Source organism: Nicotiana tabacum, chromosome 22, assembly GCF_000715075.1.
Source record: "Nicotiana tabacum cultivar K326 chromosome 22, ASM71507v2, whole genome shotgun sequence".
Taxonomy (NCBI): domain Eukaryota; kingdom Viridiplantae; phylum Streptophyta; class Magnoliopsida; order Solanales; family Solanaceae; genus Nicotiana; species Nicotiana tabacum.
The window spans coordinates 116520344-116532452 of record NC_134101.1 but is presented as its reverse complement, the minus strand read 5'-3'; the positions used below and the strand labels follow the sequence as shown (position 1 = coordinate 116532452).

The 12109-nt window shown below is 30.9% G+C and overlaps 1 protein-coding gene across 1 annotated transcript; it reads left to right on the top strand.

The window, feature by feature from the left end:
• Positions 1 to 4265: 4265 nt before the first annotated feature.
• LOC142176033 (uncharacterized) lies at positions 4266 to 5995 on the top strand. The gene is made up of 3 exons (XM_075243072.1): positions 4266 to 4701; positions 5105 to 5367; positions 5642 to 5995. The coding sequence occupies exons 1-3, from the start codon at positions 4266 to 4268 to the stop codon at positions 5993 to 5995; spliced, it is 1053 nt and encodes a 350-aa protein (XP_075099173.1).
• The last annotated feature ends 6114 nt before the right edge of the window (positions 5996 to 12109 follow it).

Sequence of the window (12109 nt, the reverse complement as noted above, 5' to 3'; positions counted from 1 at the left end):
TTCGAATAATAGCTAAAAATATGTTCCACCTACATGAAAAAAAGTAAGAAAAGTAATTGTTAATATTGAAGTTTTGGACTGATAAGATCAATTATCCTTTATGACTTTTTCTCAATATAATATGTTTGTTATCTAATAACCGTTCAAAAAGAATTATCTTTCAATTAAAGTCACATAAAACTTAATTCAAATTCAGTGAAATTCACATTCAAATTCGATAATTTTATCCATATAGATCAAAAACTTAATTTATCTTCTTTTGTAAGTTATCTAAGAAATATTTCTTTATGTATCGTATATTAGTGTTCTCGATTTATCAATATTAGTAAGATATGATATTTACTTATTATTATTTTTTTTACTTTATAAAATATAATTAGGAGCTTATTCTGATGCGCACAATTTATCAATTTGCAAAGCCATCATATTAATATTTTAAGTATATTTACTTACTTTATTTTATTTTTAAACTTAGTTTAAAATATAAATAGACACATTTATCTCAATTTACGTCTTTTTATAAAAAAAATTTCCTACTATGATTTGTTGAAAATGGATATCTGATGAGATTAACTTTATTTTTCAATTATCTGCTCAAACTTTTTATTATGATTCTTATTAGCTTTGTCCTTATTCTTATTAATTGTCTTAATTTTGGTATGTGTCTTATTTTTAAAGTGCCACTTGGCTTAATCCTATTATATACTATTCTCTTTTAAATAATATAAATATAGATTTTTTTATTTTATAAATATATATATTTGTATTTTATTTAAGATTTTTTCTGTTGCTTATTGTTGAATTTTTAAAATCATCAGATTATTATTTTAAGTATATTCATTTACTTTTTCTTAACTTAGTCCAAAGTATAAAAAGTCAATATATCTCAATTTAGTTCTTTTTACTTTTTTTTTGTACTAAGATTTGTTGGAAATATATATCTGATAAGATTAACTTTATCTTTTAATTATCTACTCAAACTTGAGCATTTCTTTCTCTTCCATAGAATATTTTCTTTTTAAAAAATCAGAGTCATAGTATGTATTCTTTCCATAATATAGCTGAATCTTTATTGTAGTAAATATCTCTTATTTTTAGATTTTATTTGAAAAAGTGCCAAGTAATTTTTCACATTGCAAACTACCCTGCTTTTTCAAGATTAGAGAAGGATAATATTATTTTACTTGAAGTTCAAGCAACTTAATTTTCTATTTAAGCCTTGCAATCTCTCTTGAGTTTGGAGATGTGGGCATGGATTTATTATTTTTTGAAGTAGCTTTATTTCCAACATAAGTCGTTACATAATCAACTACTGATATCCTTACCTTGTTGTTAACAAAGGACTGAATTTCATAATTAATTCTAATATCATTAATTACACTACAAAATTGTCAATTTTGATTATTATCTTTCCACAATGTTTTTTATTACCAAGTGCCAGGTGCTACCATATTAAAAACAATAGGTGAATCCACTATCATTAATTCTATTACAGATTATCAGTTTTGATTATTCCCTTTCCAAATTCTTTATTACCAAATGCCAAGTTGTTGGTCTTTTTAGTAAGCAAAAAAAGGAAATACATTAAATATTTATATTATATCTAATTAGGTTATGTCTTAAAAGTGTCAAGTGGTATTTTTACAATACGCCACTTGACTTAACCACATGCTTCACTACTCTCCTTTTAATATAATATAGATTTCCCGTCTAACTTTACTTTTAAAATAATCAATAGTACTGGATCAAAAAAATAAATGGAAGAACCAATATTGAATTCCTTTTCTTCAAATAAAATGATAACAGTTCTTCATTTTTTGACTTTAATGTCTTGAACACAAATATAATGTTTAGTGGTTAGATATTAAAACATTGAAATTTTGAATTTCTAAAACGTAGTTCAACGTCAAAATTAGTTATTATATTTGGTCCTAAATATTAGTATTTTGAATTATAAAATGAAAATTTTTGTTGATTTAAATGTCCTAAATATTGAGATTTCCTACTATAATAAATAAAGTGTAGTTGATTTCAAAATCCTAAATATTAGAAAATTAATAAAATGACTATTCTATCCAGTGTAAATTCTATTTCTTAAGGGTAAAAAAGGTGAACGACATTTCGCTAAGCGCCTCCGTGCTTTTAATATAGTACTAGTCTCTATGTGCGTGCGATGTACGAATATTCTTAGAGGTGGACCAAGGTTAAAGAATGGGGACTCAAATAAATCTCCTTCATATAAAATTATACCGTACAAAGAGCAATTTTTTAGTTATATATAAGCTGTTAAATTTCCTTGACATAAGAGAAAATTCAAGTGAAGAGACAAAATAGTTTAAAATATCTTGTGTCAAATATTACAAAGGACGTATCAAAAGTAACAAACTTTCAATTGAATAGATATTCTAAATTATTACTCAAATGTAAAATTTAATAATTGATTCCTCAAAATAAAAATACTGAATTTTTGGTACCAACACTGAAAAATAGTCATTAATCAGATGTACCAACACTAATAAAATACTGTATTTTTGGTACTTGCCAACAATGAATAATCAAAATAAAAATCAATCAAAACTACAGAAGAAGAAAAACGTTCTAATGACTAAAACATAAATATCAATCAAGCCATACAAAAAAAGCACGATTATAAAAAATTAAGAGTTTTTTTCTTTCTTATACCATATATGAAACCTTATTATCAAAAATGTGCATAGTTTCTAATTTACCCGTCCTGTCCATATTTTTTCTACAGTTATTATACCAATCATTAAATACTAATCAATAGTAGCTGAATCTTCCTAATTTGTCAAGCTAAAATTCAGGAACAGAATCTTCTAAAAAGATTTGCGTAAATGAGATCAAATCATATCACGGAAATCCTTTATCTTCAATTTATAATCAAACTATGTTCTTCGATATTCTCACAATCGCTACAAATCAAAATCTCAGTTCGTCGAAATCAGAAGCTCAATTTCAAATTGTAGAAATCAATTCTGCAAATCTCAGTTTATCGACTTTTTTCCTCAATCCACTAATCAAAAAAGCGACAAAATATCAAGTCAAATTATAGAAATCAATTCTGCCGATTCTCTGGTCTTCGTCTTTTTTTCTTAATCTAAAAAATCAAAAAAGCGACAAAATATTGAACAATACCTCAGCAACGATATGCAATCATGTCCAAAATCTCAATCATGCTACATTTTAATGGCAATTGGGATAGCTATGGCAGATTTAGAGATTTTCAAGTTGATGACATTGTGCTTGATGAGGATGCAAGTTACAGTATTTTGATTTCTACAATTGCAGAGCAATTAATGATTGATACTTCGGAAAAAATTGTAGAAATCAAATACATTGTGAATGAGAATTGTCCTCCAATGGAGATTAGGAACAATATGGGGGTTAGTGTGTATATGGAGACAAAAAAGGAGAATAAAAACTTAAGATCGTATCCGTTACTCATAAGTGTACGAGATTTCAATATGGAATTGGCTATTACAAATGAGAACACAAGTGCAGGTTTGTTATGTTTCAAATTCTATGGAAGTCTGATTTTACGATAATATCTACAAAATTCCTACATTTATCTACAAATAAACTACAAATCAGTTTTAGGATGTATAAAGCAATATTGTTTTCATGCTTATCAAAAAAATTACTACAATTAAGCTACAAATCATGTTGAAAAAAATTTGACTACAAAATTTTCTATTCATCTACAATTTATCTACAAAGATTCTACAAAATTGTATATGACACTATTTATCTTTATTTTTATGCAGGTTCGTCTAGGACAATACAATTACTTGATATGCTAGTCTCTCCCGTCATAGAGGAATATCAAAGAGAAATAATAACTGAAGGTACACAAAGTGTTATCGAAGAATGACAAGTGTATCAAGACAAGCAAACAATTGCAACTGCAATGAGGCACTATTCTGTCACGCACAAGTTCCAATTCAGGGTTAAAAAATCTAGCCACAGAAGGTATGAAGATATTAATTATAAAAAAACCTTTATAAACAGTATTTTCCTTGTGATATGTATATGAAAAGTAGTTATATTGTATAGTATGTACTTTATGTTAAAACAATCATTTTGTTAAATCTACATTGATAACCTATATTATAAATGTATTTTTTTGTAGCTACTGGCTCATATGCGTTGCAGAAAACTGTAATTGGCACTTCAAGGCAACATCAATTAATGATTCTGCCATGTTCAAGATCAGGAGTTTCAACCGACAACACACATGCACCTTAATGGACGATACATTCATACAGCGCAAACGTACTGCAGTTGTAGTTGGTAGCATGGTCATGCCAAAGTATTGTGATCCTAAGACAGTTTACACACCAAAGGACATACAAACTGACATGTTGTCCCAACACGGAGTGACCCTAAGCTACATGCAAGCATGGAGGGCAAAGGAAAAGGCTTTACAGTTATTGAGAGGTCATCCGGCTGACTCCTACAATAAATTACCAAAATATTTTTATATTCTTGAGAAGACGTATCTTGGTTCAGTTGTTAAATTGAAGAAGACAACAGATGAATGCTTTTTATATGCATTTGTTGCTCTTTGTACATCAATAAGTGGTTGGGAATATTATAGACCAGTAGTAGTGGTTGATGGGACATTCTTAAAGACAGCCTACAGGGAGATTATGCTAACAGCAAGCACAATGGATGCAGCAGGTAAAATTATAGTTATTTTGTAGGCAATTTATAAATTGTAGATATTTTGTACATATATATTGTAGTTTATATGTATTTGTGTTTTCATATGCATTTTCAAATCTGCCAGTTAATTATTTTTTTACTAATAATGTAGGTACAATATTGCCTTTGGCATATGTTGTGGTTGATTCGGAAAACAACGCATCGTGGAAGTGATTTTTTGAGCAATTCAAGCAAGCATATGGTGATAAAACTTCAATGTGTGTTGTTTCATATAGGAATGAGAGTATCCTGAAGGCAACATCAATTGTCTATCCGGGCATGCCACACTACTCTTGCGTGTGGCATATTTAGACAAATATAAGGACAAAGTTCAAGAAGGGTCATCTACAATTAAATGAATTGTACTTTGCTACAACAGGGTCATACACTCTGGATGAATTTAATGAAAGGATGTTGAAGGTTGAAGAGATAGACCCGCGTGTTAAATCATACATCTATGATATTGGCTATCATAGATGGTCAAGAGTACATGCAACAGTGAATAGAACTTGGACTATGACATCAAACATTGCCGAGTCGTTGAATGCTGTAAGAAAAGAGGCAAGAGAGCTGCCAATATTTGACCTATTAGAGTATATGAGGACACTTCTTGAACGTTGGACGAAAGAGAAGTTATTGAAGGCAAAGGGTACTTTCACATACCTTGGGTACAAATTCAACAAAGAATAGGAGAAAAACAGTACATTATCTCAGAAACTTAGGGTAAGATCTGTTTATTTGGTGCAAAAAATTAATTAATTAATATACATTATTTCCAGATTGTAGATAAATTGTAGTTAATTTGTAGATTGTAGATAATTTGTAGATATAATTGTAGATACATTGTAGATAAATTGTAGATAATCTATTTTTATGATTGTAAATATTTTTTTTTCTGTTTGTTATGTAATTGTAGGTGAGGGCTTCAACAGATCATATTCATACTGTGATAGATGGTGTGAAGCGGTACATTGTATGTCTTGAAAGCAAGAAATATAGTTGTGGCCAGTTCCAACTTGATGAACTTCCATGTCCGCATGCTTGGGCAGCTCTAAGGCACATGAATGAAACTTATGAAAACTATTGCTCTCCGTATTATACAAGGGAGAGTCTGCTGCGTACATATGAAATACTAGTAAATCCCCTTCCTGATGAAAGCAAATGGAATGTGCCACAACATATATCTAATGAAGTAGTAAATCCACCTACGGAAGAGAAAAAGAAGTCAGAAAACCTCAAAAGGAAAGATACAAAACATATGATGAACTAAAGTCAAAGAAGTACAAGGTGTCATGTGGCAACTGTGGAGGTGAAGGGCATAACAAAAGATCTTGCAAGAATGCTCCCAAAAAGAAATAAATATCGTGTAGTTAGAATAATATTTCAAAATAATTGTTAGTGTGTTCAAGTTAACAGAATTTTGTGTGTAATTGTTTAAGTTTTGAAAGATCATAATGTAGTTATCTTCAATTTGTTTCTGTGTTTGTTAACATGTTTTTATGTATTGTGCCAATCATCTACCTCCATTTTTTACATTCTGTATATAGCAGCTAATATTTATTATCTACAATATAACTACAAATTATATACATATTCAACTATAAAATTATATACAATCTCAACATTCAGTGTTTCCAGATTGTGGATAATTTGAAGTTTTTTTGTAGATAATTTGTATTCTAACAACATAATAACTACATTTAAGATAATGAAGAACAAGTGCTGTAAATATTAAACAACTGGAGATAAAACCATCAAGTTATTTTCAAGTGAACTACTAAACTGGATAGAAATTAACAAAACAAAAGGCCTGCTACAATAAAAACACAAAAGAAATGTTCAGAAAGTTGTGTACTATACTTCTCCTACAAACTAGCATCAACTAAATTACATAGACATGACACTACTTCTTCTTTCTCTGGACTCTTGTTTTCTCATTCAATGAAGGTGCACCCTTCCTCCTTGCTAGTCTGCTTGTAACCTCACTTTCACTGATTGACCCATCTTCCTGCTTCTTTGTAGCATAGTCCCATAAGAGCGCTCCATAGCGTCTACAATGTTGGTTAATATCACAAAGGTCTTCTGCTGGAATTGACAAATCTCCAAGGCTAACATACTCCGTAAATGCAGCAACAAATACACCACAATCGCTGCAGAAACACAATTTTTTTTTTAAATATTTACCAAATAATTAGAAATAAAAAAAGAATTAAATGCATAAAAAGAGAGAATAGATTTTTTATAGTGACCCTTCTTTTTGCTGTGAAATCTCTGCAACCATCCACTGAATGTTAAGAGGGTCGGTAACAGGTTTCTCGATGTATGCCTTTGTATTCATGAAGTTAATGTCCTTACGCTTCCCATAGAAACCAGTGCATGACAAATACAAAGGGATAATAACAAAAAAAAATTTGACACAAGATTCAACAACAAGATGGTTGTGTGAAAAGACCATGGAATCCTGCGCATAAAGTTGCCTATCTGCAATGTCGAAAACGACCAACACCCAATAGAATATTTCTTTAATTTTGACGGGCATGATGACATAGTCAACTTCATCCCATGCAACATTGGCAAGTAGTCTATACCCCAAAATATATTCTGCAACAACATCTTGGGGTTTAACAACCGAATACTTCTTTTGTGGAGGTGAATTTATGAACTTTTCATAAATTTGTTCTATCCTGGTCTTGAACTCACAATCCGTTGTGGTAAACCTGGTCTTGTTATTGGGGCCATACTTGCCTCTTTTTCTCAAGTAATACATTATTACATTAATGTGTTGTACCCAAAAATAGTTGGCATATAAACAACAACTCAACTTCAAATAATCTACATGAAACCTACATTATAACTAAAATTAACTACAAAAACATAAACAAAAAATATCTACAATGATGTCTAAAAACAGCTCTATAATTTAAACAAATTTACCTACAGTTTACCTACAGTAAATGTACAATTTACCTACAGTTTAAGTACCTAATCTAAAAATAACTACAATTTACCTACAGTTACTGGGCAAACACGTAACACAACATCTACAATGATGTCTACATTATATCTACATTGTAGACTACAATTAATCTTGTAATGTTCTACATAAACTACAAAATAACTACAATTACACTACAAACAGTAAATACAACAATAAAACTATTCTGTCCACAAAATACATATAGAATTTATACTATAAATAATCTTCAAATATGATACATAACATGAAACCTAAATATTAATTACACTACATACAAGAAAGACAATATTTACAATCATGTCTAGATCATATTTACACTTTATACTACAAGTCATCTTCATATATTATCTACAAAACAGAAGACAAAATATCTACAAATCATATCTTGGGAATAGACTCCTTGATACTTACCGAGTCATTGAGGACTTGTCCGGAGTGAGCCAGCGAAAAGAACCATTCCTTCTTATCAACCTTTTCCACTCCAAGGTCTAACCAAGGCTTAATTTGGTTATCCTTTATAGAAAACGGAGCCTTCCTCTTGTAACAACAGATAAATGACAAATACAAATTGTAGATTGAATTAGATATGTAAAAGATAAATGTTGAAATGAAAGTGTCAAATTATGCATTCATACCTCTTTAAACCTTTGTCGCTAGACTGGTATAACCACTTGTTGAAGTTTTCTAAAACATCCAGATCTACATTTTCACCAATAACAGTAGTAAAAGGGTGCTTGAGGTAGAAAATTTTAGGTCCAACCGAGCTTCTGCCCCCAGAACTGTATAGAGGGATAAATGGTGATCAGGCATGCTTTTCCGGATGCCTTGTTCTCCCCGAATGCATAGGTGTTGCATCATCTTGTATGGGCTCGCCAACATAACCAACTGGGATAAGTTGTTGGGCAACTCAAAATCATCTAGTGTGACCACATTCTTCTCAACTCCTGATCCTTCTGAATCACCTAGATCTACATACCGTGCATCTGCACCTTTATTGTCATGTTCCTCAGTGACCTGTTCTGACTGAGCTGCTACTGTCACTCCGTGAATTGGGGGCTGTGCATTGATATCTTCTGTAACTATAACACAATTCATATCAATTTTAACAAGAATGTTAAAATTTATACACAACAAGAAAATATCTCTGAGTGACAGTATGATACCTGCTTTGTCTTCATCAGCTGCAACTTGAAAATGTGTATATAAATCACCATGTGCTGATAGATTTTCTTGACCAAATGCACCTTCAACATGTTCTGTTTTATAATTAAAATGGTAAATAATACTGGATATTGGTGGCTTGAAAGGTGTAGCATATGTGTAGCAAAATTGTAGATATTTTGTGGATAAGTGTAGATATGTTAATTATACACTGATACAAATTGTAGATATTGTGTAGGTATTTTGTAGATACATGTTTTGCTGGTGCTTTACTCACTTGTTCCCCAATATTGAACTGAAAAATGCTGATTGTTCAAGTCTTTTTGTTGGTCATTGTTTTTTGTTGAACTGCCAGCAAACTGAATGTTTAATGTTAGTTTGTATATATTTTTTCATTGTCTAAATTGTTTTGCTATAAAAATAAAAGTCAGATCTTGCCTTTGCATCATCTTGCACATTCCTAATGTTTATCATTTGCAAAACAGACTGCACAGAATCATTTATAAACACTCAAAGGCTATCAAGTTCTACAAAGACAGCTTTCCTAAAATCTTCAAGTTTTCTATCAACCTACAAGTTAGAATATAGTAAGTTGTTAACTTCATAATATGTCCTAACATACAATGCAAAAACATATGCAATTATATAAAGATATATATCAGAATTTACAAATTTATAGATATTTGGTAGACGGTTTATGAAATGTAGATATATTATAGATAAAATGTAGATATATTGTAGTTTATATGTATTACCTGCTCAATTCCTTTTTCTAATTTACTGATCTTCTCTGCAATAGACTCCTTGTCCTCTTCTCCATCTGTTTGTTTGGGTTCCAACGTAGGAGGATCAGCATTGGGAACCTCAGATGTTTGTTCACCTTCTTGAACTTTGTACTCAATTTTGTCGGGCAAAATCAGCACTGCAATCTCTTCTCCAGATTCAACTATGTTGATAAACTGAATGAGGAAAAATAAATTAGTTTGATCAAGGCAAAAAATGTAAAATACTTGTAGATATGTTGAAGGTAAATGTATAATCGTAATAAAAGAAACTATACCTTTATCCAGCCAGGCTTTATCATCTTCTCTTCAAAGGCAGCTAACCAAATCTGCTCTTTAGTAGTTGACCATCTTAGTATACGAGGTATTGAGTTAGAACACCTTGTAGCTAGATTAGTGCTGACAGTAGAGCACTCATAAAGCCATACTTGCAATGCTAGTGAGCATCCCCGTATGAGATAAGAATGTACATAAGGATTTAGTCTATGCCTAACAGATTCCATCATCTGGGTGAAAGATTTAATACCCCATGGGTATGACTCATACTGCCCAGATTCTACCAAATAGAACCTAAAGTGTCTACAAAAGAAACATGATCTTTGTCCGAAGGACAAATGAAAAATTCTAAAAGATAAATGATGCACAACTTCACCGCATCCTCATCGTTTACCCAGGATCTAGTGGTTACTATCTGTTTCAAATAAGACTTCTCCACTTTTAATTTGTTAGGAAAATAACTGCTCATTATTTTGCTAACATAAGTGGGAGTATAACCAAAATCAGTAACATGTGTAACACATCTTAGACCAGTAATTAATGCAAACTCACGCAATCCAAAATTTAATGTTTCACCCTTTAACTGTACAGAAAAATATGATTCATTGTATTTGGTCAACTCATACTTCATCAGAAGATGAATGACCTGGTTTTGTATGCATATGGTGGGAAGAGACAGTAAGTATCCAAAACACGTCTTTTTGAAAAGATTCAAACCATTTGAGGATAGAAGAACTTTAATCTGGCTAGGAATGCTAGGATCAAACAAAGTGTGGAATCTAAGCACCCCATAATCAACACTATGTGGGGCAAAAAACTGTCCATTCCGCACAAATAATAAATTAATTCACATTAATAAAATGCATAAAAAGGATAAATTCATCTACATTTTATCTACAACATAACTACAAATGATTACATAATATCTACAATTTAAAGCATTTTTTACAAAAAGGCAGCAACAAAAGATAACTACAATTCTGCTTCAAATATTACAAGTTACCTAATAGTATAACTACAAAAAAACTACAAAATATCTAAAATTATAAAAACAGAACATTACAACTACAAATAATCTTCAAAATTAAGACAATTAATATACACTTGTCTAAAACACGTAGAACACAGATTTAACCATCCTAAACCAAACAAAAAAATTAGAAACGAAAATAAATATTTACCTTCGCCAATGATTGGTTTCGAACAATTTTAGGGTGTTTTTTTGAATGTTTCTTCATTTTAGATTTTTCGAACCAGGAGACACCTTTGCTTTCTTTCCTGTTCGAAGATTAGGGACCTCTTCTACAAAGTCGTCGTCTACAGAAATATCTTTTCCTTTTCGTTTGACTTGTTTGACTGGTGTAGAAGTTTCTCCATCATCTACATCGTGTTTTTGTTTGGTTCTCATCTCGGCTCTGATTTGTCGGGGAGAGGAACTGTGAGTAGTCTCTGCAATTGCATGTGGAGATTTGCCTTGCTTTTTGGGTGATTTTGGGGATAAAACACCCAAATCAAAGGAGGGTATATCGGCTACTGCTGATTTTTTAGGACTCTTTTTCGAAGCTTTGTTGTACTTCATTGATGAACTTCAACTGGGGTAAAATGGGGAACCGATTTGTTTGAAGGGTTTCTTCAATTTTCTGTGATTTTAGAGGGAGATTGGGTGGTTTCAGAAGATGGAAAATGGTAAAAAGAACGTGGGTATGGGTAAAAAGAACGTGGGTACGAGGCTGAGGGGTTAGGAGAGAGAAAGTAAGGGATGAGTGGAGATACTGGAATTAAACGAAAATCCTTTAATTAAGGAGTAAAAACATCTCATTAATTATACCCTTAATTAATTATGGTATAGAAATGATAATTTGGTATACTAAGTGTAATTAAGTCAAACCTTAAACATTGAGGGTAAAAAGGTTTCCTATGTGGCATAGGAATGTAAAAAATTCGAAAATTAATATCAAGAAAAAAGGACAAATTATATTTGGCCCAAAATCAAACTTTGTATATGTACGTTAATATACGCTAAATAGGACCCAAAATCAAACTTTGTATACGTTAATATACAAAGTCAAACTTTAATTAAGCGTTATATTTGGTTTCAAATTCCAAGTTAATTTGACCCAAAATCAAACTTTGTATATGTAGTTTAAACATGAAAAGAATTTCAGCCCTAGATAATTTACAATTATAT